Source organism: Orcinus orca, chromosome 16 (assembly GCF_937001465.1).
Source record: "Orcinus orca chromosome 16, mOrcOrc1.1, whole genome shotgun sequence".
Taxonomy (NCBI): domain Eukaryota; kingdom Metazoa; phylum Chordata; class Mammalia; order Artiodactyla; family Delphinidae; genus Orcinus; species Orcinus orca.
In genome coordinates, this window is record NC_064574.1 from 82,320,726 (window position 1) to 82,345,576 (window position 24,851).

The 24,851-nt window shown below is 44.1% G+C and overlaps 1 protein-coding gene across 16 annotated transcripts in view; it reads right to left on the reverse strand.

Annotated features, from left to right (window-relative positions):
• Positions 1 to 24,851, reverse strand: part of TRRAP (transformation/transcription domain associated protein) — a 111,179-nt gene that overhangs the window by 71,871 nt on the left and 14,457 nt on the right. For 13 of the 16 annotated variants that reach the window (XM_004268919.4, XM_049699245.1, XM_049699246.1 and 10 more), the window contains exons 11-25: positions 24,305 to 24,401; positions 21,969 to 22,107; positions 19,578 to 19,656; positions 17,816 to 18,050; positions 16,815 to 17,181; positions 16,629 to 16,726; positions 15,948 to 16,142; positions 14,952 to 15,143; positions 12,478 to 12,643; positions 10,620 to 10,876; positions 8,387 to 8,587; positions 5,626 to 5,777; positions 1,847 to 2,046; positions 342 to 559; positions 27 to 224 (exon numbers count right to left, since the gene is read on the reverse strand). In XM_004268919.4, coding sequence (XP_004268967.1) covers positions 27 to 224; positions 342 to 559; positions 1,847 to 2,046; positions 5,626 to 5,777; positions 8,387 to 8,587; positions 10,620 to 10,876; positions 12,478 to 12,643; positions 14,952 to 15,143; positions 15,948 to 16,142; positions 16,629 to 16,726; positions 16,815 to 17,181; positions 17,816 to 18,050; positions 19,578 to 19,656; positions 21,969 to 22,107; positions 24,305 to 24,401 — 2,794 coding nt within the window. The remainder of the gene's footprint in view (positions 1 to 26; positions 225 to 341; positions 560 to 1,846; positions 2,047 to 5,625; positions 5,778 to 8,386; positions 8,588 to 10,619; positions 10,877 to 12,477; positions 12,644 to 14,951; positions 15,144 to 15,947; positions 16,143 to 16,628; positions 16,727 to 16,814; positions 17,182 to 17,815; positions 18,051 to 19,577; positions 19,657 to 21,968; positions 22,108 to 24,304; positions 24,402 to 24,851) is intronic. The other 3 variants (XM_049699255.1, XM_049699252.1, XM_049699247.1) reach the window with 1 other exon arrangement.

The following is a 24,851-nucleotide window of genomic DNA, read 5'->3' on the forward strand; positions in this document are numbered from 1 at the left end:
TAGGTCTGGGGTCACCCATCACCTACCTCTCCAGTCAAGTCCATCATGACAAAGAGAAGAGCTTTGAGGAAGGTTTGTTGGTTCTGCAGAACCCAAGTGAGAGGCAGCCGCTCCATGAGGAACTTAATGGACACCACACCCCCCAGCTTTGCGTACCAGGCCTGCTCGTAGCAGCACGCGCACAAGCGTTCCACGATATAAGAGAAGAGGGGCAGCTGGCACGCCTGGAGAAAAACGCACACAACCCGTACGGTGTTACTCAGTTCTTACACTGTGAGTGATTTCCAGAACGACCACCCTCAAGCACAAACACGCCCACACAGACCTCAGTCCTTCCTTACCCTCTCCTTTGAGCCTAGGATGATACTCGCAACATCAAATATCACAGCAAGGGCCACCTCCCCGATCTTGCAAAGTTCCTTTTCTTCATACGCCATACAAATAGCTATCGCATCAATGAGGACCAAGGGGTCCATTCCTTTCGACCCGTTCTCTTCACTGTGAAACATGGCTGTGCTGGGCTGGCTGCCCACCTGGTAGCAGGGGAGCAAGAAGGGACCTGAAAGGAGATGCAGAGGGCACGAGGGAAAGCCGGGTTTAGCTCCACATTCTCGTCCCTCAAATTGCAAAACTACCTCGTGTTTTTCCTTGAGGTTAGGAATTTAATAAAAGCCCAACCCTGGTACTCCAGACCAACTGCTGGTAAACTGCAGTTATTTATAAACTAAGTGATCTGACTTGCACTCAGGCTATTTTTCTGAATGTTTTCCATTACACACTGATATCTTCACCCTTTCTCAATCCCAATTCAAAGATGTATTAGTTTACGATGAGAACCACAATCGGGTATCTTCTTTAAAAAAATCATTAGCGAGGCCAAGAGGTACAATACGGGAATGACCATGGGTTATGCTCTGGACACTCCTGACATACAAGTAACAGTAAACAGCAACAACATCCACCTGCAAAACCTAACCACACAGAGAACAGTCTGCCAGCAACCGTTCATTCATACCTGGCAGGCACCCAGCATGAGGCAAGATGGGAGTTACTAAGAAGCGTACAGGTCTGCTGGAAACACTGAGAAACAACCTAAGTGTTAAACTGTACAGCACTGACTGTCCAGGTAGGAAGAGTTAAAAAAAAGGAGGGGAAGTTCTGTGTTCTGCAGTGTCTGGAGAAAACTACTTGTCGATCGAGGGTGAGGGGCTCCAAGGACCCAAAGTGCTACTCAAGTGTGCGTGCCCACTGACCAGCACTGAGATCAAGGTGAGATTAAGTGTTCAGAAACTTAGCAATTGGCGGTGTGGTGACATTTTTACTGTCTTTTCCAAAATCACCAGTCTGCAGAGACAAACAAAATGGGTCCTTCACCACCCAGAGCCTGAGAACCCGGAGCAGAGGTGAGGAGTGCCCAGGCAGGACGACGCCAGGGGCCCCAGGAGCAGAGCCTGGAGACCGAGGAGCGGCCAGCGGGTGATGCGGCAGAGCGGACGTTGAGCCTTGGAAACACCGCCAAGGACGGGGACCAGCAAGGGGTGCGACCACGAACTGTCCCTGTTCTACACACAGAGGGTCCAAAAGTACTCAGCCCCCAGGATGAAAAACAAAGGGCCAAAATGTTAAACTCGGTGTATTTTATAGGTAAAACTTGGTGACAATTTTCAAGTGAATACAGCACCCACCGCTGATATAGCAACTATCTCTGTCAATAGAATGAGTGGAAAACTATGAAACAAAAGCCAAAAACCAATTAGCCAAACTCAGCTTCTCTGAAACACAGCGTCTGACCGAGTTTTTGAAGCTCCCCGAAGGCCTCAACCCACCACTTCTCTGTCCCACTCACCGCACTGCTGGGCAACTGCCACCATTGTGTAGTGGCGAATCAAGCTGGCTACAAAGGGCAGGGCACTGGGCCGGAGGTCTTTAATGACAGCGGACATGAACGCCCCGGTCAGAGCCTGCTCAAACGTCTTCCGAGCTGGAGTGTCTTGAGCTTTGTAGCGATGTGATATGATGACATTGGGTATGGTCTTTTCTGTAAAGCTGCAAGACAACAATTAAATCCATCATCACAACACTCAAGTCCTGAGCCAATGATTCCACTACAACTTACTTATTTTCAACCTGCCCACTTTCCTCTTGTGCAGATAGGCCTGAGTGAATTAATTTCTCTGCTTTAATTTCAGCAACACTTTGGAATCAAACATGATGAATTTCATGATGAATGTTTATAGCCAATGGTTCAAGAAACACCAAATACGTTCTACCTAATATGAGCACAGGTAATGAATCAGAGGTAAATTACAAAAGGACAGCACATTCAATATTTTTGTAATTATTTTCTATTTTAAGAAATTTGATGTTTGATGTTAATCTTTTACAATTAAATAAGCCAAATTGTAAGAAGTATCAATGATCAAAGAGAGATGAAAAAAAGCTATGACTTAAAGGCAACTATATACCTTTTATATGTTGAAAAGTCACACCACTAGGTACAGAATCAAATGGGGCTATGGGTCTAAATGGATAAAGGATTTACTGCCAATTATATGAGATTAACTAAAACCCAAGAAAGCAGAGTCAGGGAAGCACACATTAAACACAAGGATAAGAAATGGTCATCAATATTTTAAAAATTTTTAGTTTCTTCCAACCATGAACTGGTCCAAGTAACAGATTTCTTTCTGTGACCAGAGTCTGCCTCTAATATTTGCCCACTCACTCTCTGGTTCTTCCCCCAAAACTAATAAAATACACAGGCCCTTCATTTCCTCGTGCAACATCTTCAAACAGAGGGAAGAGTGGTGGTCACACTCCCCACCCCACACCTGAACGTCTTTTCCAGATTGTAATCATGCTCTTTAAAAGGCCACTGGGTCCAACTAACCCAAACAGACATCTGAGTCCCACCATCCCCCCGGCCTGCTCTTCCACACTGTTCCTGACACCCCAGTACATGCTCCTCCGGCTTAAGCCAAGACAACCTGCGGTCCGCCAGAGTAAGTCATAGCCTTTCATCCACTTCCTGTGAAACATAGGGCGAAATCTAAAGTCTTCTTGGTGTTCCCCTGAGGCCCTAACTCAGCCCCATCCCACCCCACACTCCCTCCCACCCAGCGCACTACTTAGCCTGCAATGCATAGTAGCACTTATCACTAGCTGAAATACTATGCATTTGTTTCTTTCTGCTGTTGTCCGTCTACCCCACTAGAATACAAATTCCTTGAAGGCAAGAATGCAGTCTTACACACAAACCTTGAACAGAGCCTGGTTCTAGAAGGTACTCAATCTGTGAATGCAGAGATGGAGAACAAACAGTCTTTATAAATAAGTGGGTCCTGAATATCCAAAGGGCAAAATATAAACATGGACCCCTACTCCACTCCATTCACAAAAGTTAATTCTAGAGGATAAAGATCAAACTGCAAAGGACAGAACTACAGAGCTTTTAGAAGATAATACAAGAGTATCTTCACAATGAGGATGCAGAAAATGATTTCTTACAAACAATATAATAAAAAGCATAAAACAAAAGGAAAAATTTATCACCTTGACCACAGTAATATCATGAACTTCTGCTTATCAAAAACTTAGGCGGAAAGGCTTAGAAACAATGAGCACACCTAGCAGAGAGACCTTGGTCTGTGTCCATTTCTTCAGGAGCCCTCATTCCTTTGAAAGGGAATGGTGACTCCAGGGCTGGGGGAGAGAGGGCACGAGGTGAGCCAGAAACATCCTGCTGAGCTACAAAGGATGCTCAGAAACTGATGGGGACATGACACAGGAATACAGGAGCCAGCCAGGAGGGGCTCTCAGTGACTCAATCTAGACAATCTGGTCACCAAATTAATGGACTGTCACCCTTTAAATAAATTAAGAATCCATGAGTCCATACTACTATAAACAAATATGAAAGGAGACAGAAAAAGCTCTTCCTTTGTAAAAAAAAGAGCACATGGAGGTAGAAAATCACCATTTTATATCCATACAAGAGAATATGATTCGGCAATGAAAAGGAGCAAACTACAAATTTTGCATCATGGATGAGTTTCAAAAGCATTATGCTGGGACTTCCCTGGTGGCGCAGTGGTTAAGAATCCACCTGCCAATGCAGGGGACACAGGTTCAATCCCTGGGCCGGGAATATCCCACATGCTGCAGAGAAACTAAGCCCATGTGCCACAACTACTGAGCCTGTGCTCTAGAGCCCACGAGCCTCAACTACTGAGCCTGCGTGCTGCAACTACTGAAGCCTGTGTGCCTAGAGCCGGTGCTCTGCAACAAGAGAAGCCACTTCAACGAGAAGCCCGCACACCGCAATGAAGAGTAGCCCCTGCTCACCACAACTAGAGAGAAAAGCCCGCACGCAGCAACAAAGACCCAACGCAGCCAAAAAATAAAATTTTTTTTTCCAAAATTATATTTAAAAAAAAGGAACCGTACAATATGCAGCCCTGGGTTTGGCTTCTTTCCCTTAGCCTGGTGTTGGAAATGATCTATTCATCTTGGAACACGAGTCCTTGTTACTGCTGAGATTTCGTTGTATCCACGCACCACGGATGACAGACATCTGGACTGTTTCCAGTCTATTATGATTCTTAAGGCTACAAGTTTCCCTCAAAATATAGCCTTAGCTGTACCCCAATTACATCTGACCACATATTGCCCTTTTCTTTGCTGTTCATTCCTGTGGGACTTCAAGCAACTATGCCACTTCACACTATTCTACATGTCTCTTAAATCTTTTTAAAATTTTTCATCTTTTTCTCTCTCTGCACACATTCTGGATAATTTCTTTTGACTTATCTCTTATCTAAAGATTCTCTTTCTCCTTTCTTTTCTTTAATCTGCTTGGGCAATTTTTATAAGGTTTGTAATTTCTTGGAATGTTTTCAAGTTTGTCTTTCATTTATTTTAAACACAGCAGAAGCATAGTTATAACCTAGCTGTGGAGATCCTCATATCTTCAGTCTGAGCAGATCTCTTTCTGCTGATTCTGTGGGCTCTTATTCATGCTGCCTTATTTCCTTGTGCACTTGGCTATTGCTCACTGCTCTCTCTCCAATGCTCTTTCGACAACTGAGCACCTACTATATATCTGGCATTATCTTTGATGCTGTGAGAAACGTAAAAATACAAAGGAAAAACCTCTTCCCTGAAACCTGTAACACAGAAAGATGACAAACATACATCACCACAAAAGATCATTATATAAAGGTCACAGCCTTAAGTGATATGAGCGAAATAAAAATGTCACACAAAAGGATCACTCTGGATTGGAAAAGCAAAAGATCCCCTGAACACCTATCATGTGCAGGTGCTGCAAATGTAACGGTGAGCCGAAGGGAGAGAGGACTGACCCTTGATTCCTGAAGCTTGTGCCCTACTGGAGGAGGCAATACTAAAGGAGGATTACAGCTGAGAGAAATTCTAACTCGCAAGTGCCCAAGGTTCTTCCCATTTTCTCTAAAAAGCAAGAGAAGCATTGCTGAGCAAACAACATGGCATTTTCCTGAACTGAAGGAACATACTTAAAACACTAAGAGATCTGGGAGGTCCTTCCATCCCTAATTTTCTGAAACAAATTATGTCCCAGCACAGAGAATTAAATCATCAGCATACTTAGGGTGTGCCAGGAGCTGGTAGAGTGCGTGTTTATTGTCCTCCAGACTCATCATTGCCACCAGGAAGCACCTGATCACTTCCCACGCCTGTCTCCGGTAGTAGGGCTCCGTGTTGGCGCTCTTCAGGCAGTCCAGAGCCGTTTCAATGGCCTACAGCAAAGAAACGCAAAAACTGTAGTCTGTGCTGAAATGACGTGACTCTGAAAAGCTTGCACGGAAAGCACGTGCACCACGCAGAAGAACCTGAATGCATGCTTGCTCCTGAAGAGAGCACAGGGGGCCTGCAGACAGGCTAGCAGGTGTTCTCCAAATGAAACCTCCAGAGAAGGTGACAGAAGTATTATGACATCAAGAGCTGCCATGGTTCAAACTGAAATGGGACGTGGAGTTCACTAATTTCATGCTTAAGTAGCCAATGGGAGATTCCAGAAATTAAGTGAGCTCAGAAGGCCTCTTGTGGTAAATTTGCTGGATTAAACTACCATCTGAGTCATCTCAGTTCAAAACTAAAAGATGGCTTTCCTAAGCTTTTACTAAATTCTCTCTTTAAAAGAGGGTTTACTTCATTTTTGCAGAAAACCTACATAGCTACATACACATTTTAGCCTTTTCATTAGGTTGACCAGGAAGGCAGGGAAGGAACAATCACACACAAAAAAACACTTGGAGTCTTTAACAGCTAAGATATTAATGCTAAAGATACTTATATACCTAGAAATCAAAGCCCCAATCTGTGTTGAAGTTTAAAGATTTATCCTGGCCACGTGTGAGGAACCAGAGCTGACACGGACAGGGGCCCCACCCTCCAGACGCAGCCAGGCGACACAGCACAGAGGGTGACAAGGGCCCCTCACTGCATCACTCCCAGCTTGCGTGTCCGAGCTCTTCTGGGGCACCACAGAAGTGCCCTTTCTCCTGCTGCCTCTGACCTGCTCAGGGTTATGTAATAAATCAGGCAAGGACAGTCTGAGAAGTGTTATTTTTAAGAATCAACATAACCTACGAGCCAATTACCTGTCCCTTCCCTGCCAAAAAAGGGATTGTAAAGTATGCCAAAAGCAGAACTTCTGTCATGTAAATGCACTGGCACTTGCCCTGCTGGTCATCCCCTTCCCTGCTGGTTCCTTCAGCCTTGCAGGGTGTGCCACGGCCCTCAGGATGCTACCTGCTGGGAAAAGGGCTCCGAGAGCACCACAGAGCCCCTGGGAGGGTCCAGGAGGGCCATGGAAGCTTGTCTTCAAAACCTGGTTTCTTCCATGCTTTAGATGCTTTGGGGAAGAACTACTTCTACAGGGATTTTCTTGCTCTGCTTAATCTATGCAGAGGTCAAGTAAAAGTCAGATGTCTTAGTTTTCATTCTAATACCAACCCTGCCACTGATGGGGCTAAAGCAAATAGAATCCTAACTTAAGGAAACGACCTAAAACGTGGCAACGGGCTAGATTCACAATATGTTCACTGTGGTAATTTTCAAGGTAAAGACAGAATTTTAGTTGTATTTTCTTACAGGGAAACTAGTGTTTATTTGGCAAGTATTTAGATAAAGGTTTGGATGAGAAGCTAAGACTGGAAAGCGACACCGTTCTATGGGGTGGGGCTGGGAGTGGGGTGGACACAATTTGTGTGCTTGAGAAACTTGGGGGGAAAAGGTGTGTGTGTGTAGGGGGGACAGGTGGACTGAGAGACGACGACAGGAAACGACTCCAGACTGACATTACCCATGATGGGTACCCTTCCTCACAAATGTTCAGTAAAGTCTGGCTTAAAAAAAAGAATTACAGAAATCACTACTGTGTGTAAACTCCTTATACAGAAAGGTAAACAAGCTGAGTTCTACAATACAATGCATCAGGACAGAATAGAGTGCGCCTGAGCAAAAGGAGGGCTTTGAGTGGTTCCAGGCCACAGGATGCTGTTAAGACCAGGCCTGCAAGGAGTTCAAGAATCCCAGCCAGCATGTGGCTCACTGAAATGGCTGAGTCACTCAGATACACGTGAAAGGCTTCTATAAAACCCTTTCCAAAAATGCACATTATATTAACAGCTAGATAAGTGTTCTGAAAAGACATGGTAACAATAGCTGTAACGCAGGCGGGAAGGCTGGTCATATAATAAAAAGGGGAAAGTCGAATGTGACAACGTAGATTGTAATAAATACAACCTTAGCTGTGTGACAAAGGACCAGGAGGGGTCAGTAAGGTGAAGGGGCGGTGTTCAGTAAGGATCATGCAGAAGCGGCTGAGTGCTCTACAACACGCTGGGGACAGTCTGCTGATTTTTATACATGGGCAGAGGCGTTCTAAAGGGCACACAGAGAGAAACCAAAGAGCTGTCCGTGGTGGGCTAAGGAGCCATGTCTGGATAGAGACTGGGAGAGAAGCAGGTACTCAGGAGTGACGGGAATGAGACAGGAACGGGACTAACCTGGGTTCTAAATGACACAATGTAAAACCTATTGGACATCAAAACAGACTAAGTGCAAGGGTGGGGTGGGCTGGGCGACACCTCCTGGTCCATCAAGAAGGACAGTCCTGCCCAAGGGTCCAACGTCCTCAGGGGCAACACCACCCACTGGCCTCCTGGAATGATGGAAGCTCCAACCGACCAAAGTGGGCCCCAATAAATCTTCATCTCCTTTGAGTTAGAAATTCCCACCCCAAAAGTATATGTTCTATTTCCATGTTTTCAAATAGAAATTAAATGTCTTAAAATGAAACTTACAGTATCTTTAAGAAACTCCCAGAGACTCCAAAATTTACCTTCTCCATCGGGAGCTGAAGAGATGCTTTACAGTCAGAAAACTCCACTGTGATACTGGGGCCTTGAACTTCAGTCACGACGTAGTGCAGCTTCTGGGACTCCTTCAACATCTTCCTGTTACTGCCACCAAATTTACCAAGGACACGATAGGCCACATGCGAAATGCTGTCTGCAGGGTTGCGTAAAGTGCGCCACAAAGCCTGAAAGTCAGTACGCTTTCATTAACCCTCCGAGGCAATGCAGTCCCACGGTCCCCCAATCCCAACTCAAAAGTTATTAAAGACTACATGGCAAAAACGCCTCCTCCCACCTCCGTCCCCCAAACACACAGTTCCCTTCTGGAAACCAACGATGTTAGTCAGGTGTGTCCTTCCAGAGAAATCGTATGACTTTACAGAAAATGCACATATAAATATGTTCTTCCATGCTCCTACAGTACAAATGGTAGCATGTCATAAACAGTGCAGAGCTCAAAGGCAAGAAAACTGAACAACACATTGTTTGGGCAGATATACAAAATGGGATAGGGGAGCAGAGAGGAAAACACAATTTGCTGCCACAGTTCTTGATCTTGGGTTAGATGGTGCCTTCTCAGGTTTTTACTTCTATTATTAGGCTTTATAACTTACAAACATGATATATAAACTACCTTTTACATTTCAAATCTGATATTACAAAGGACAGTGAAGAGGGAAAACAGTGATCATAAAGGGACCTGCATTACGGGAAAAATGAGTTACTGTGTACCTTGTACTCACAATTAGTATAAGGAACAGAGACGTACTCAATTGTTCCAAAACATTCTGTCAGTTTTCCCACACCTTTTCACCTAAATTATCATAAGCCCTGAAAATCACCATAGCTCACTATTTAAACCTATTTTCTTAGACCACCTTCTGTAACAATGCCAGGTATCAGTGTCCAACGACAGTCAACATAAAATCTTGGAACTCTTCTTAAAAGCAAAATTCCAATTTCTCTTACATTCCTGTAGGTCCAAAGAGGCTTCCCTTCATGACTGTCGAGAGATGTAGTCTAAGACTCCTTACCCTCCACCTGGCCCACCCAAAGCTCAGGTATCCTCAGGAGAGGGGTCTTCTGCTTACCTCCCCAGGAGGGGGTGGCACTGGGAACGGGAGGGTTCAATCTCCCAGCACTCGCACAGGTTCGTAGCGGGTTGACGGTACTCTGCCAGTTGTCCAGCAGGTAGGGTAACTGTGCCTCCGAAAGCAAGCAGCAGCCCTGACCCAATTCTCCCTGGGGCTGTCTGCCTCACATAAGGGCAAGAGGCCCAAGAACCCATCCTTGCCTCCTCTTCCCACAGGAAGCTCACCCAGGCTTGGGTCAGGCCCACGGTCTGCCTTCCAGAACCAACGGTCCTGTTCTCCGCTCAGGCTCGAGAGTCAGTCAAGCCTCCAAATGACTGGACTTGGACCTGGAGGCTCCAACCCAACCTCTAGGCCATGCTCTCCTGCCTAGATGGAGCCCACGATCTAAATTTCAGGACTGGCAGGCGAGTCCTGGTTGCACCTCCAACCTACTGTCCAGAGACTCCTGTACTTGAGTTACTGCCCATCACAGAAAGCTGGCATTTGGACTACCTACTTGGGGCCAAATACTCTACACCAAAGGGGCAGGTGAGTAAGCAACAGGCAGCCTGAATCTCGAACAATTACCAACCACATTACAAATCATTACCATCAGCAAAACATGAAGGAATAACCTGATATCTGACACTGAGCTCTAATGACCAAAAATATAAAATGGCTTCAAAACTGCCTCCTTTCTTATCTGCTGTTTCCTTTGGGGGTGGCCAGACAGCTCTACTTCCTTTACAAGTTTGCATCTCTACTGTGTAACTCAACATCTCTCCTGGATAAAGAGAGGATCTCCCTGGAAGAAACAGCAGCCATTTAACACCTGCCTTCCCAAGTCATCAACTTCACGAGAACATGACACTGTGAAAACCCTCTGAAAGGGGAGCAATACTGCAAAACAAATATTCACTCAATACCTGCAATATTTCTTGACATCGTTTCGTAAGCCAGAAGACTCACACAGCAAGCTGAAGGCTACACCAGTAGCCCACCAGAGAGCAGGGAGCCCACCACTCCTCACGGCGACCTCAACAGTGGCCAGTCACTTCTGAAACTGACAGCCTAAAATCCTCAGTGAGAACTAGATACGTAAGTCCTGGCACCCTCTGCTGGCGGCACGGAAACGCAGACTTACCTGCATGAGCTCTGCGCGCACCGGCTGGATGTGGTCATAGAGGAAGTCGGGCTGCAGGTTGTCCACACACAACTCCAGAGTCCTCAGGCCTTGGCTGACCAACGTCTGCGACCCGTTGAGAGCCGACACCAAGGGGTCCATCAACATGGGCAGATAGGGCAGGAGCGAGCTCAGCCGCACGGGCACCGTGAGACACAACTCCACGAAGAGGTCCTTCATGTGCTGCTTGTGCAGGCCACTCTGCAGCATGTTCAGCCCTAAACACAGGGTGTGAGGCCGTCAGGGGGAAGTTACTTCCCAGACACATGCCCAAGTTAACTGTACAGAGTAAGTGACCCACCTTTTCACATAAACATCAACCCGATAATAGGAAGGCTTTTTACGCCTTATAATTTCTGTATTAGCTAAATCTATTCTGTAACTGTACCCTGTGACCTCTTCCGTCTACTTTATTCGTGGTGACAACAGCAGGCTGCACATAGTTTCAGTTACAATTAATACTATTTAATATTGATTAAATTAATATTAAGGACTAATAAATATTATACATCAAACTTTTAAAAATCATGTCATGCTATGAATAAGCCCAGTCTAAAGAAACAGACTCCAATATGACGTGTCCATATCAAGCTTGATGTTTATAACCTTACGTGTTTTTTCAGATTTCCAGTAAACCACAGTTGATGTCTATGCTCTAAAGTAAACATTAAAAAAAAAAAATCCACTTTCGGTTTTTATAAATGGGAGGAGCTTCCTGCTCATAAACACAACCCCCCAACTTTTCACGAGGGTAACCAAGTATTCACTGAGCCCCTTCCTAAGACATGTCAGATCAGCACCTGCCCACAGAACCTTAAAGACAAGTGGAAAGAGAAAAGCAAGTAACAGTGGCCGCAAAGGCACGTCCCAGGCAGCTGAGGCTGAAGAAAGAGGAGCTATCAGGGAAGGCCAAGGCATCACACAGCAGCCACACCAGATTCAGAATCCAAAGGAGAAGGTGGGTGAGGAGAGGGCACAGCTAAGTTCCCAAGGAGGGGATGTACTTGAACAAAACCAGGTGGGGAGAAGTAAGGCTGGGAAGAGCGCAGGAGGGAAAATCAGACTGATCAGAGCAGAGGGCGCAGGCTGGGGAAGACTGGGGACGGGGTCAAACACGGACGACAGAGCCTGACTACGGGCCTCTTTAAGCACCTGGCCTGGGGGACATAGGGCCATGTTACATTCATCATTTTCAAGGATTTCCCAGTAGTGAAGATTCAATCCCTTGCCAAGCGCTCACCCTTACAAAAAAAAAAAATTCCTAGGATAGTGTTTCTAGTCAGTTCATACCTGTAAACATTCACTGGACCCAATATCCCTTTTAGTTATATATACCTTGAAAGCATTCCTAACACACAGGAATAAAAGAATTCTGTCTATGCAAGTTAGCAACTAGATAAAAATATAAACATATTTTTATGTATTTTATATAAAGCTTATATCAGCTTTGTAACTTGTTTTTTTCCCTTCTTGTTCTGATTCTCTTTCAATCTAGGGATCCCTGATCTTACTAAACTACTTTCTAGAACTGCTTATCAAACGCTACAAAAATGTAACAAAGTCCTAACCGGGGTAACTAAGACCTTCCAACTCCCATTCAACTCTGAGCAGGGAGAAAAACCCATCCCTTTAAAGATGCACTGCCTTTAAAGAGAGGACACAGGGATGGACACACACATACACACACTGCAGGGGACATGTACATACATCCCCTCACCATGACCTTCACCAGGTGCAGAGCAGGAACCCCAGCAACCAAGGGAAGCAAGACCCATGCACGCGCACAAGACTAAAAGGCAACCAACATCACTGCGCTGACCTTGCAGTAGGTTTGGAAGGAGAGGCAAAAATTCCTGATACAGGAGATCATGGCTACCTCCCCCGATGGAGCGGAACAAGGCTCGAAGCAGCAGGAAATAGTTATAGGGTTCTTTGGCAGTCTGGGCGAGCTCCATTGAGCTGTTCACAATCTTGTGCAGGTGAGGCTGCAGGATGGAGAAAAGGCAGGTTAACAAGCTCTAAATGAGGAGGGTTCACTGCAAAAAGATAGGAACGGAAGGTAATTTTGATGAATTTATTCTAAAAGGAAAAACAAAATAAAAATTTTCCAACTTTTATTTGACTCAAATTAATTTCTTTTAAAACATATGTAGGCTTCCACCAGTTTGGCTGTGAAAGCAGCATTTACTAGGTTCCCATCTTACTATGTAGGTACATGATGCTGAGCAGACACTTTGCAACAGGAACTGGAGGGCCTGTGAGCTCTACTGTTCTTGTGAACAGTCCTTCGTGAGACCAAATAATCAAACAAGATGAGGGACTTCCCTGGTAGCACAGTAGTTAAGAATCCGCCTGCCAATGCAGGGGACACGGGTTCAATCCCTGGTCCGGGAAGATCCCACATGCTACAGAGCAACTAAGCCCGTGAGCCACAACTACTGAGCCTGAGCTCTAGAGCCCACGAGCCACAACTACTGAGCCCGTGTGCCACAACTGCTGAAGCCCGTGCACCTAGAGCCCACGCTCTGCAACAAGAGAAGCCACCGCAATGAGAAGCCCACACACCACAATGAAGACTAGCCCCTGCTCGCCGCAACTAGAGTAAGCCCGCACGTTGCAATGAAGACCTAATGCCGCCAAAAATAAATAAATAAATAAATTTATAAAATAAAATAAACTTTAAAAAAAAAAATCAAACAAAATGAAAGAAGCCTGTTCCTTAACTATCAGAATGCAAAATGCAACCTAAAGGAACTGAAACTTCACTACCAAATACCATACATGCAAAGTTTGGAAGAACCTCAAAAGACATATGAGACGGTAACATTTTAGAAGACTTAATCGAAAAATGTGTTCATGAGCATTTTATTAGCTTATAGTAAGTTTAATCAACATTTTAAGACAGATTAGTTTTTTATCTTGTACTTCAAATCCTAGTTTTGACATGTGACAGGTTAAGTTTGATGTGAATTTTTTTGCAGGTGTATTTAAAGTGAACTGTGAACTGTAAACTACCTGTATAGTCAGTGATACAATTACAAGTCTGTTACTGTATATGGCAAGATATATTTCTTTTATGGATAAATCACATATATTAGTCTCATGACAAAACGTTCTATGAAATTATTCTTTGAACATCTTTCTTGAACAATATTCCAAAACCCCATCATTAGACTTGTCTAATCTATTAGGTTTTATTCTCTTTTTTGTTGGTTTTTGTTCTACATATTGTCCCAGATATCGGCAAAAATGGAATTATTTGAAGATACCAAATTATGTGGACAAAGACTATTAAATATTTTATATCTTTCTAAAAATTTGAATATTTTCTTTTTATACTAACACAGAAGTAATGTCAAGGTTGTTGACAACTGATTACTATATAACTGAAAAAATGGAGGAAACTGTCACATAAAAGCACAAATTACTGGTGCTTTATCACCACCTATATATTTACTTCAGAAAAAAATAGATCTTTTCCCCTATGGGAAAACATCTCTCTTCAGACAGAACTGATGATAATATTCAACCTTCTACAGAAATTAAGTGGAAGAGAATTTTGATAAGGTTTTTGTTCCATCTGCTGCCTTTAGTGGATGATGTAACCATGCATTGGTTTCTGCCATTTGCTAGAGTCAAATAACTGATGAGATAAAATTACACGTATAGGATTAGTCATCTATAAAAATGTGTTATGAGACACATCCCTCCCAGATGGTCTTAATAAAGGACACAAATTGGCTAGAGCTCTTGATTCAGAGGGGAAAAATGAACAAATAGCCCTGAAATGGGATGTTTATGTGCTGCCACAGAAAATATGAACACAGAGATGTGCTGTGGAAGATGGGTATGTGATGAGAACTGTTACACAACCAACCATTTCCCATTGGATCTGAGAGGTAAGATGTTTTTTCCTCTTATATTCTTCTGCATCACTCAATTTAAAAAAAAAAAAAAAAAAGCACAGTGTGCTCCTACACTACTTGTGTGGTCCACACAAGAAATGAGTTTAAAAAAGAAAATCAGGGTGCCAAGACTAATGACAACCCCTGCCTACCACGAGAGCTCTGAAGTGTTCATTTTGGATTAGGAGACAAATAGATTAAGCTCTGCTTTAGAAACACATGAAATGTTTTCTACACTTGGCCCTGATTCGTTGTAAACATTTATTAATTCAATATTACAATATTTATAAATATAAAGAGCAAAGCCAGTTTCTGTTCAAAATGAAGAAAATTAAAAAGCAACAACAAAAAAACCCAAACACAATGCACAGCTTGGATCTGAGTTTACCTTCAGCATTTGTTCGTTTTCAGCTGCGAAGAGGGAGACGGAGCCAAAGACCAACTTGAACAGTTTGAGGTACAGGTTGGAGAGCTCCACATTGGAGCCCATTTCTGGCAGGCGGTCCAGGAGATATTCCACCAGAATTGTAGCAAACAGAGCAGAGGTAGTAGGATTTGCCAAGAAGGAATTGGCAACAATCTGTCAAAACAAGAAACACATGTGACAAAAATCATTACTTCCAAAAAAAAATCCCACAAGGACTCAGGGGCAAAAAATATACACATCAATTTTCACTGCAAAGTAAAGGAGCTGTTACAGTGGAGGATTCCTGGACTGAATGTCAATATTATGACATAGTGTGAGTGTGTTTCATGTTTGGTAACTGCAACATTGTTGCTTTTGTTGTGGTCATCCATTTACAATGCTTGGTGTCAGTTTATTTATCTCTTGTAAAAATAGAATACAGTGTGTGTGTGTGAGTTGTGAAAAAAAAAAAAGAAAAGAAAACTACCATATGGCAATTGTATCAGTTACCTATTACTTTGTAACAAATTACCCTAAAGTGCAATGGCTTAAAACAACACACATTATTTCAGTTAAAAAATAAAAAAATCATTACTTCTCCAAAGCGGATTCAAGAAAAAATAATGAACTTTCCAAAATTACAAAATCAAATCTGTATCAGACACTTCAAGAAATGAATTATCCACCAAAAGAAAAAAAACAAAACCGATTTGAGCACTGAGTGGAGTTCACTTAAGTACTTAATCTGTCATTTTATTGTCACCATCAAGGACCAAGAGCCTACATCTAACACGTATTTAATTTCTACTATGAAAGGAAGTGGTCCAAAGCATCTTAAACTTTTGAAATTTTTCTTTTACTACAGCCTAATAGTTCTCTAAATTTTGCTCTACAGCACTATCCTTAGGCACATCACTTACAAAATAAAAGGAACACCAAGTATTCGACACATGTTGAAAGAACATAAGAGTGTCATACCTGAAGAGCGTAATTTTTTGAGATTCTTTCCACCATATAAGGGACTGTAGTCTGAAAGATTTCTTTAAACGTTAATGGGTTCATCATCGTGAAGACGCCGGCAAAGTGCTCCAATACCTCCTTCTCTTCCTTCATTCTAACAGTTTGGCAGTTTGCTACTCGAATGTATGTCTGTCCATTTCCTGCTATCTGGACCTAGCACAGGAAAAAAAAAACACACGGGAATTAAAACTGAATATCTCTGAATATATTCCAATACACAATCAGATCAACTGAATACTTAAAACAGAGTATTTGAATTAGATAACAAATCTCCGCCACCTCCCCCCTCCCAAATCTTTTAAATTCTCTATTTTCACCTTAAATTTGCGGGGGGGGGGAAGACCTCAGAAAACAAAAACCTTCATTAGGTGTTTAAAACAGTAAGAAATTTAGTAAAATTAAATATCGTTTCTATTGCATTCCCTTTACACCATCTGCCCCTCAAAATACACAGACACAGGAATTCTCACCATAAATGCAACCCTATGCTACAGAACAAAAGCAAACCTCGGTATATGAATACTCTAGACCATCCAAATAGTAACAGATTTCTGAGACCCCTTCCATCACTAGCACCTCTAATTCTAAGAGGCATTTTCCACACTCAGGAGCCTGGTTTGAGGGCACTCACTGCCTTACCTGATAAATATCTAAAGCCTGCATTGCATATTTCACAAGTTTTATGTAAATCTGAGTCTCTTTGGGCTGCAACTGCTTGTTGGGAATGAACTGAGCTTCTGGAAAAGAGAGCACAATAAGTTAATGTGAATAAAACCCACTCTATGAAAAACATCATTTGTCGAAATGATTCAAGAGCACAATTACCACCAGGCGCTTTGCACGACGTTATGCCCCACGTGATTGTCTTGACGCCACAGACCAAGGTTTTTACCAAACTCCGGCAGTCCGTAACTTGGAATGTCTGCTTGTCTTCCTTGTCCTTTTCTCCTTGCTTCTCAAAGGGAGGCACGGGGGCTGGCATCACAGGGGTGGCAGGGGTGGGGGGTGGGGGTGGGGCCGGGGCTGGGGCGGGCACGGGGGCTGGGGAAGGGGCAGGGCCGGGAGCTGCGGGGGCCGCAGGCACCCCCGGCAGAGCTGCTTCCACGGCTCCGAGTTCCGACTGAGGCTTGCACTTCTTAAAAATGGCAGAGAGCTGGTACCTCGCAATGGTGTGGAATTTGAGAACAAAAACCTGTCAGGAAGAGAAAGTGGAGGGGAGACAAAAATCATTCCTCTTCAATAGGCCAACAACCCTTCCAGAAGACAGAAAAAAACTCTCTCTGAAACCACCTGCTGAAGTTGGTGCTTTTCCCCCACAGGTACTACAGCAAGTGTCACCATCTCCACTTCACCCGTGGAGAAGCAGCTCAGGAGAGCTGGGTGACTGGCCTGATGAGCAGGGCCTGGATGTGACCGGGGACTGCTCCGGGATCCACACTATCTACCCCTGACCCAGGCACCCTGGGTATCTCTCCAGAGAAGTTCACAGATAAGGTAGCACTTGGCTAGGCGGTGTCCCAGAAAACACCTCTCCTGATTACTCGCCAGGAACTGTGCTAAGAGCTCACGCGCTGCCCTACTCATCTCAAACAACCCTAGGAAGCAGACACTGTGACTGTCCCTGGTTAGAAGACAGGCAGACCAGCATCTGGCAGGTCAAGCATCTCGCCCAAGGATCCTTGGCTAGTTGATGGGGTAGTGGGGGTTTGAACCCACGTGGTCTAAACACCCAGGACCAAGCTGGCAACTGGGCGGCCCGTGAACTGCCAGCAAAGCGCTCATGTGAGTGGAACGCCGTGCGGTGAAGACGCGGAGGGAACCGGTACCTCCAGCATCCGCATCAGCACGTCCCGCCCATTGCCGCTCTCCTGCTCGCTCTTGGAGCGGATGCAGTCCACCAGGTTGAGCAGGAGCTTGCAGGACATGGTCTGGATGCTGCTGGGCAGGGACTCATCATCAATATTCTTGGCGAAGAGCTGGACAGCGAGGGAGAGGTCACTGAGGGGCAGGTGCTGACGGACGTGGTGCACAAGGTCGGCCAGCGTGCTGTAGGCGAGGGGCCTGCGGGCAGAGACCTCTGCTAGTTTGCATCTCAGCGGCCCCACCCGCCTCGGCTGTGGGCCACCATCTCCACCACTACCTGCGCCGCAGGAACACCCCCAGTGGGATGGCTCATCTGAGGCACGCTTTATAGGGTCCCAGTTTCCCCCCTGTTACTTCCTCCCAGCTACATGATTAGAAGGCTCAGGCCTTGTCTTTTTGCTTAAATCTTTACTTTCTAAATTAAAAAGGTTAACTTTGTGCGCATCATGTTTATACCAGCACATCTAGTTAATCTGAGCAGAAGTAACTACCAGCTTGATTGTGCACTAAATGGGTTCTGCTGCTCAAAGCTGAACAGCCTCTGTCAAATAACACCTTATATACCATATATTTTATTGAGCCGCAACAGTAGTGTTCAGGCCACCCAGCACTTTCACTCACTGAACGTCTGGACACCTGCCATGTGCCGGACACTGAGCCCAGCACCAGGGATGCCAGTGACCCCAGTAAATAGAGCTCCTGTCCTCAGGAAGCTTGTTTCCGGGGCGGGGGGGAACACACGAGTAAAGAAATCAACTGTGCAAGTTGCTAAGTGCTGCAGGAGATGTGAAAAGGCACCAGGAGAAAAACTGGTGGGGGCCAGAGAAAGCCCCTCCGAGGTGACATCGGCTCTGTGACCTCAGCCAGGGACATTTCCATCTTGAGGAAACTGGCAGGTCAAGGCCCTGATTGGGAACTGCCTGGGGGAGCCGAGGAGCCACAGAGGCCCGCGTGGCCGCAGCAGGTCAGGCAGAGAGAGCAGAGTCAAACCCCGCGGGGGCCACATGCCATGGTCAAGAGTCTGGGTTTTGTCTAAGGGCGACCGACAGAAACCACTGGAGGGTTTCAATCTAACATCCATTCAGGCGGGTTCAACCCCAAGTTATAAAGAATGTCTTACTCGATATTTTACAACAGTGTTTTATATAGAAAACACAGTGAACCGTCTACACCATATTCAGAATATTCTGCAAACTTTTCATACGATCAATCACACCTCCCTTGTTAGAACCAAAAAATGACTAATGTTGATCCATTTTACATTGTGAAAGATGATTAAATGTTAATTCTTTCCTTTAGAAATAATAAGCATGATCACAACTATATTTATTTTATAAAATGCATGAGAAATAAAGACTAGGAGGAAACAGTTCAAAATATTACCCACGTTAGTTGATCTCCTTATGGAGAGCCAAAGTTTTCTCTCCTTTCTTCTTAGTAGGTTATCAAATACTTTTTTTAATAAAAAGGTGCATTTACTACTTAGAAAGCAAAACAACTAACACTAGTCAGATAGTTCTACCTACAATTTAAATCAAGACAACTACTCTGATTAAGCCAAGGCACTAGAAGCAAACTAAGGCGTTTCCGAAACTTCCCGCAATTCTAAATCCAATGGGAGAGGAAAAGGCCCAACAGTCCACGCTCATTGAAATGCTAAGGAAGTGTCAGGATCCACGGTCCCTGGCACTGAATAGACCAGATATCACGGGTTCAACATCATACCTGAGAGTCTCTCGAGCAGTATATCCTGAGCCAATTAGTATGGATTCATCAAACAGCTTGTCCATGCAAGGAATGAACTCTGGAACACAAACATCCATTGCATACATCACCAACCAAACCAGGTGTGTGTAAGTCACTTAATAGTACTTTCACAGGAGCCAGCCTGTACCAACGAGCAATCCAGATGTGGGGCGGCGTGGGGAACATGAAGGCACACGAGCTACTTTAGTCTAAGATGCTGGCTGTGCTGGGCCACACCAGCCATGTGTCACAGAGACGCGGTCAGGATCACATTCAGTGTCAGAGAATAAACTAAGAAACCGTGAGCCTCGTATCGCTGGAGGGGAACTCGCCCCCAATGCTTCAAGGGAGGTGCTGTCCACTGCCCTTAAAAGCTGGCATGATCCACCCAAGGGGACAGTATTCCCTAAAGACCCCTTTATTCACTGCCCTGAAGTCGTCCTTCTTCAAGACTGTAAGGTTAGTCATTATGGAGAAATAAGGATACTTCTCCATAGGAATTACAAAGGTCTAGGACATCCTAGTGTTCTCACAGGCATGGGTCCCAAGTTAGGGGTCCCAGGCAGAGCCACCACCAAACCTCCCCCCGCTCCTCTGCAGGCTGAGGCCCTCTCGGGGTGGAACAGCTGGTCCCCACTCAGGGACAACTGGCGTTTCTGAGGTTGCGCACACAGGGTGGCAAACAGTAGAGCAAACAGTACATTCTTTGCCAGCAAATAGCTACTGAGGATCAAAGATACAAGACACATGCACACTGGAGAGATGCCTCCTACAGCCAGGCAGCACAGGAAGAAAAACGAGAGAAGCCACAAGTAGTCCCTGAGGTCGGAGGAGGGGACATGCCCCGCTACCCATGGCGAGGTGGCCAGGAGGAAGGAGGCACAAAGGAAAGATGCAAAGGGCTGAGACCCCACATGCCGGAGGGCCGGCTGCGGGGATGAGTGATGTGTGCAGAGAAGAAATTAAGTTGCATGGCACTGGCTTCCAGATCACATTCAAGACCCAGAATCAGGGGCTTCCTTGGTGGCGCAGTGGTTGAGGGTCCGCCTGCCGATGCAGGGGACGCAGGTTTGTGACCCGGTCCGGGGGGATCCCACATGCCGCGGAGCGGCTGGGCCCGTGAGCCATGGCCGCGGAGCCTGCACGTCCAGAGCCTGTGCTCCGCAACAGGAGAGGCCACAACAGTGAGGGGCCCGCGCAAAAAAAAAAAAAAAAAAAGACCCAGAATCAGATTTTCTAGGGAAACAGATAAATCTGTTAAACAGTCAGGTGTTTCCAAACTACTGCTCCTCAGGATTAGCACAAATGGGTGACCGTCTGATATCATTTTGGATGCCAACCAAGGAATGTTTTCACTAACATTTGGTAGTGGATGTGTAAATTTTAAATATATGCATGCATGTTTTGTATTTATAATATGGCTAACATTTAACATGATTCTTTATAGGTTTCTTTCAATGAAAATTTGAGATGTCATGATGTTACCTGTTTAAGTCTGGGAACCACTACGGGCTTCAAAATAAAGTATCTTGTTTAGAAAAAAAAAAAAAGCAACAGCAGCCTTTAAAAGCTGAATTCAACCAGCCTAACACGATCTAACCTTGGAGAGTAGCATCTTGGATATCTGTCAATCTTTGTAGCGTTAACAAGACTGAAACCAAGCTTTATGGTCTCAAAAGAGGGCCTGGTCGTGTGTGACGGATCAGAGGTTATCTGATAACCATGAGAAGGGTTTTTAATCTGTCAGCACTTCAACAAGGAGAAACCTCCTGCTCCGTGGCTCCCCAATGCACCTCCAAAGTTCTTATTATTCCAATGGCAGGAATACCGAAAATTAATCTGACAATGGTGCTCCAGACACAACTCAGTCACTTCAGTAAATAGATTTTAAAACATCCCATTTAAAACTCTTCCATCATTTTCACAACATGGAGAAAGAAAACACTGTTTTCTTCTCACCTTTTAAAGATTGCTGGCTGTGAGTCAGAAAGCAAATGGCTATTTGCAATGTCAAAAGACAGGCAGTCAGAAGGCAGAGAAGTACTAAGAGATACCCAGACCATAAACTGTGCTAAGGAAATTATCACATTAATTATGAAACTGTTGAGAAGACAAAGGGAGAACCCTGGTGGCAGGCAAAAAAGATGGGCAGAGAGAAAGAGAGAGAGAGAAGGAAGGAGGGATGGGCAGGCAGAGAGAGGGGGAGGTAGAGAGGCAGATAAAGGAGAAAAAATACACCTAAAATAGCAATAAAGAAAGGACACACAGAGCCAAAATACTGAGCGAGCTGCAGGCTCAGCACACAATGGACCGCCAGCAGCAGGCCCACATTCACAGACAGGCGAGTGGCCAGAGGCAAGACAGACGTACGGTTTCGCAGCTCGGTAGTGAGGATGTGCTTCGCAGCAATCAGAAGCTCCTTTCTGAGGTGCGCAGTTTCTGCTGGACAATTTGAAAGTAGCTGTAACATTCCTTTTACCATTTGCTGAGAGTACTTAGTCACCAACTCCTGTAAAAAAAAAAAAAAAAAGGAAAACAACACAGTTATACTGATAGGCAGTTGTTAAGAAAAACCCAAGTTTTATAAACTTTTAAAAAATTCAGTAAGAGTAAGCTTGGCTCAAAGGACCCTCAGAAAGTAATAGGCCTAACACACAAGTACTATCCAAAAAGTCTTAGCAGTTTGTGTGCACAATGCCACCCCGGAAGGAGGGGCAGCCACATGGAGCAGTTTCTTTTACATCATGGGATCATGGAGGCCTTCCTGTATTTTCTGTATTTTCCCAACTTTCAACAGTGAATATGTATTGCTTCCCTGTTAGAGGGAAGGAGGAAGAAATAAATATTGAAGTTAAAAAACAAAACTATTTACTGAGTCGTCCCATTGATGTAAGTTGTGAATGACACCAAAGACACCTTTAATCAGCTCAGAATGCGCTCCAGTCACAACTGCCTTTTGAGGTGTTTCAGGAAGCTATTCACAATAACTCAAGCTGACTAAAATATCAAGGGGTATCTAATCCAGATTTTTCTTTTTTTTTTTTACAAATGTTCCATTTTCTTAGTGTAAGTTATCATTATCGAGATAAACACATTAAAAAGGGAGGGGGGAGAAGGCTACAAATGTTTTCAAAGGTAGTTTAGAATAAAAACAATTTGACACACACATTTTCATTTTTACTTTCCTGAAATAAAATCTTTAAAAAAATGATCAATTATAATACAATTCCATTGCTCTAGAACAGATCAGGACTAAATTTATTCCATACTTTAGAATAACCACCTCTATACAAGAGTTTTATTCAAAAAAACTGTAAGACTAATGAGAGATAAGGTATCAATTTTTTCCTTCAAGTTCTTATGATTTAAGTAAGAAGAGACCACAGCTCCAAGTGGGAAAAACAAAAATAAAACTACTCTACAGGTTCCTCAAAAAAGCCTCCAAAACCTCTTTATCAGTTTTACTTGATAATGCCATTTTTTGAAGTTCCAATCTCTCCCACATAATTTGCTATAACACACAACTTCCAATAACAGCAAAAGTCAATAAACCTCATACATCCACATAAAAATCTGTGTGCAAATATTTATATGGCTTTATTAAGCCAAAAATGAAACAGGCAAGTCTATAAAGACAGGAAATACTTTAGTGGTTGCCAGGGGCTGGTGGGTCAGAGAAGAATGGAAGTCACTGCTCATTGGTACGGATTTCTTTTTCGGGAGAAAAAATTGTTCTAAAATTGAATAGTGATTATGGTTGTACAAATCTGTGAATAAACTAAAAACCATTGAACTGTACACTTTAAAAGGGTGAATTTTATGGTATATGAATTATATCTTGATAAAATGCTTTAAAAAAATTGGAAATGATCCAAATGTTCATCATCAGAATGGATAAACACCATGATTACACCCATACAACAGAATACACCACTATGGCCTGAACTGTGTATCCCCCCCAAATTTCATATGTTGAAGCCCTAACCCCCATTGTGACTGTATCTGGAGATGAGTCTTTAGGAGGTAATTCAGGTTGAATGAGATCATAGGTGGGGCTCTTGTCCAGTAGGACTGTGGCCTTATAAAAGAAGAGAAGGAGATCTCTCTGTCCGCCTCACCACCATGGGAGGACACAGGGAGCAAGCAGGTGGCCACCTTCAACCCAGGAAGAAAGGCCTCCCCAGAAACCAAACCCTGCTGGAACCTTGATCTTGGATTTTCCAGGCTCCAGAACTGTGAGAAAATAAATTCTGGCTGTTTACACCTAGTCTATGGTATTTTGTTATGGCAGCCTGAGCAGACTAAGACAACTAACCACGAATAAAAAGTAACAAGTCACCAATAAAATAAGGATGAATCTCAGCATTACTGCTAAGTGAAAGAAGCCAGACTCAAAAGGTTACAAATACTGTCCACCAAGTGATTAATCTCTATGACATTCTGGAAAAGGCAAAACTATGGAGACAGAAAACAAACCAGTGCTTGCCAGGGACTGGAGGCGGGAGGAGGAAATTGACTACAAACATATAAAAGGAATTTTTTGGACGATGGAAATGTTCTGTATTTTGATGTACTGGTGGTTAGGTATGCATTTGTACTGTACACATTTGTCAATCAGCGAACTGTACACCTACAAAAGGTGAATTTTACTGCATGTAAATTATATCTCAGTAAACCTGACTTAAAACAAAAGTCAATGAACTTACCTGGTAAATTCTGATGATATAAGCTAAAAATGACAACGTTTTGATCTGAGCAGCAATGAAATCAGCATATAACTCCTTGTTGTAAAGCTTATGTTGCCTAATGAGATATGAACAAAATTAACAATATTAGCTCTCAACTCTTTCGGTCATGTTACTATTAATTAAAAGCCTATAGTAATTACTAACCCCAAAAGGTTGATTTCTACACAGCAGCAACAGTAAACACGCCTACACTTTTATGCAGTTCCGACTAACTTAAAGGCCTTAAAGGCATGAAGCAGGCAGATCTCCAGGCCGCTGGGCAGCAGCCACAATCTGAATCCCCACAGCAAAGGCGAGACTGACCTGCTTCCCCAGAAGACAGCACGAGGGCACCTGTCTGACCAGTGGAAGACCCCTGCTGTGGCCACAGAGGCTGTTAGGGCTGATTCACCCTCAGCTCTTGCTCTCAAGTGACTTAGAGCCAGATAGGCTGCAAGTCAAGAGAGCAAGTGACAAAGATCTTAGGAGGAATGCTGTGAGGCTGGAGAAAAAGCTTCACTGGGAG